The following is a 2,705-nucleotide window of genomic DNA, read 5'->3' as shown; positions in this document are numbered from 1 at the left end:
ATTGTTCAATATTATATAAATTTAATTACATCTGGGGCATATTCCCACAAGAAATCCCACAGATTTTCCCACAAAATATCCCATGTGATAAAAATTCCCACATGTGCAGTTCCTAAAATCTCATCCCACAAAGGCTCCCACAAAAGGCAATTTCTCCCACAAAGTTGTGGGAATTTCCTGCAAAGTGGCAACACTGTGTGATTTCACTGCCTGCCTATACGTGTCTTCTCACCTCATCAACAAAACCTTAAAATTTCACCGATATATTATGGAAATGAGGTAATTTTTAACCCACTCGTCTCCTGGACACAAGATTATTGAAATATATATATGTATATCATCGTTGTAAAGGAAATAAAACTAGAATAAGAGTTAGTGTGTTAATAAGGTAAAATTACATTAGTTTGCCCTAAAAACCAAGCCCACTAGTTTCCTATGGTGATAAATGCATCCGTCTTCTGTATTTACTGATCTATACACAATACAATGTTAATAAATCGCTAAATAAATGGTTTAAGTACATCAGTTAGTCCAAAATACACCACTACCATTTTCTATACTGATTAATACATTCATTTATCCTAACAACTAAATTCTAAAAAACACAAATACAGATAAAATAATTTCGAAAAAGAATTACAAGTTACCCCCGCAAATCACTACCAATTTTCTATGGACAAATTTCTTCGTTTTCTACTGCCATCTCTAAAAAGGAAATTACAGAAAAGGCAAAATATTGGTTTCTAAATATACATATACTATTAAATTACATCAGTTACCCTCCAAAATAAAGCACTACTAATTTTCTATGGCTAATTATTTTCTATTTTAAAAAGGAAATTACAGAATACAGTGTTACTTTCTAGAAATACATAACAAAATACAGATAAAATACTTCTAAAAAATACAATTACATCAGCTACACCCCCATATTAAATCCCTACCAATTTTCTATGGTTAATTTCGTTTTCTATTTTTAAAAAGTGAAATGGCGGGGGACAGGGCGACGTGGAGGCGATTTGTTTGTGGCCACCCCGTACGGGTTGAGGCGTCTGGCAATAGATAGATATTAAAAAGGAACATACAGAACACAACATTACTTTCTAAAAATACATAAGATACAGAAGAGTTTCTAAATAATACAATTACATCAGTTACCCCAAAATAATGCATCCGTTTTCTGTGAGAGCCATTTTTCTATACAGGGGGAGACTAAGCTATTCCTGGCCTTCGTTCCCTTCGTCGTCCTCGTCATCGTCTTCTTCTGTCTCTCCCAAGGCCTTTACGAACTCTGAAAAAGGGATATATTTAACTGGTGGAGGGGAAGGCCGAGGATGAGATGGAGGGATGGAGTGGAGAGGTACTGTATGAGAGAGGGGGGTGTGAATTGGGAGCAGGGCAGTGAAATGACGGGGGACAGGGCGACATGGAGGCGATTTGTTTGTGGCCACCCCGTATGGGATTGAGGCGTCTGGTATTAGATAGAGATAATAACATACATATAAATATCAATATAAATCTCTCTCTCTCTCTCTCTCTCTCTCTCTCTCTCACACACACACACACACAGCAATATACACCACATTCTCATCCATCCCCCCTCCCTCTCTCTCTCACATACATACGTACACATAAACATACATACATACATCACTCACTCACCTCTCTCTCATACATACACATATTCTCAAACATAAACATACAAATACCAATATACATCACTCACCCAATTCACCCTCTCCCTCTCACACACACACACATCACTCGCCCATCCCCCTCTCTTCTATTCTCACATATACAGTACTCTCTCTCTCTCTCTCTCACACACACACACACACACACACACATCACTCGCCCATCCCCCTCTCTTCTATTCTCATATACAGTACTCTCTCTCTCTCTCACACACACACACACACACACACACACACACACACACACACATCACTCGCCCATCCCCCTCTCTTCTATTCTCATATACAGTACTCTCTCTCTCTCTCTCACACACACACACACACACACACACACACACACACACACACATCACTCGTCCATCCCCCTCTCTTCTATTCTCATATACAGAACTCTCTCTCACACACACACACACACACACACACATCACTCATCCATCATTCTCATACAGTACTCTCTCTCACTCGTCCATCCCCCTCTCTTATATTCTCATATACAGTACTCTCTCTCTCACACACACACACACACACACACACACACACACATCACTCATCCATCCCCCTCTCTTCTATTCTCATATACAGTACTCTCTCTCTCTCACACACACACACACACACATCACTCATCCATCCCCCTCTCTTCTATTCTCATATACAGTACTCTCTCTCTCTCTCACACACACACACACACACACACACACACATCACTCAACCACCCCCCACTCTTCTATTCTCATATACAGTACTCTCTCTCTCTCACACACACACACACACACATCACTCATCCATCCCCCTCTCTTCTATTCTCATATACAGTACTCTCTCTCTCTCTCTCACACACACACACACATCACTCATCCATCCCCCACTCTTCTATTCTCAAATACAGTACTCTCTCTCTCTCACACACACACACACACACACACACACATCACTCATCCATCCCCCTCTCTTCTATTCTCATATACAGTACTCTCTCTCTCTCTCTCACACACACACACACATCACTCGCCC

The 2,705-nt window shown here is 40.3% G+C and overlaps 1 protein-coding gene across 1 annotated transcript in view; it reads right to left on the bottom strand.

The window, feature by feature from the left end:
* Nucleotides 1-1,217: 1,217 nt before the first annotated feature.
* LOC145418314 (uncharacterized) overlaps nucleotides 1,218-2,705 on the bottom strand; it is an 84,960-nt gene continuing 83,472 nt past the window's right edge. The window contains exon 8 of the mRNA XM_080286755.1: nucleotides 1,218-1,291. Within this exon, the coding sequence (XP_080142881.1) occupies nucleotides 1,218-1,291 (74 nt within the window). The remainder of the gene's footprint in view (nucleotides 1,292-2,705) is intronic.

The sequence above is a fragment of the Coenobita brevimanus genome, chromosome 113 (assembly GCF_032717465.1).
Source record: "Coenobita brevimanus isolate Jiangsu-jjx chromosome 113, ASM3271746v2, whole genome shotgun sequence".
Taxonomy (NCBI): Eukaryota; Metazoa; Arthropoda; class Malacostraca; order Decapoda; family Coenobitidae; genus Coenobita; species Coenobita brevimanus.
Note: the sequence above shows the minus strand (reverse complement) of the source record. Positions and strands in the feature narration are given on the sequence as shown.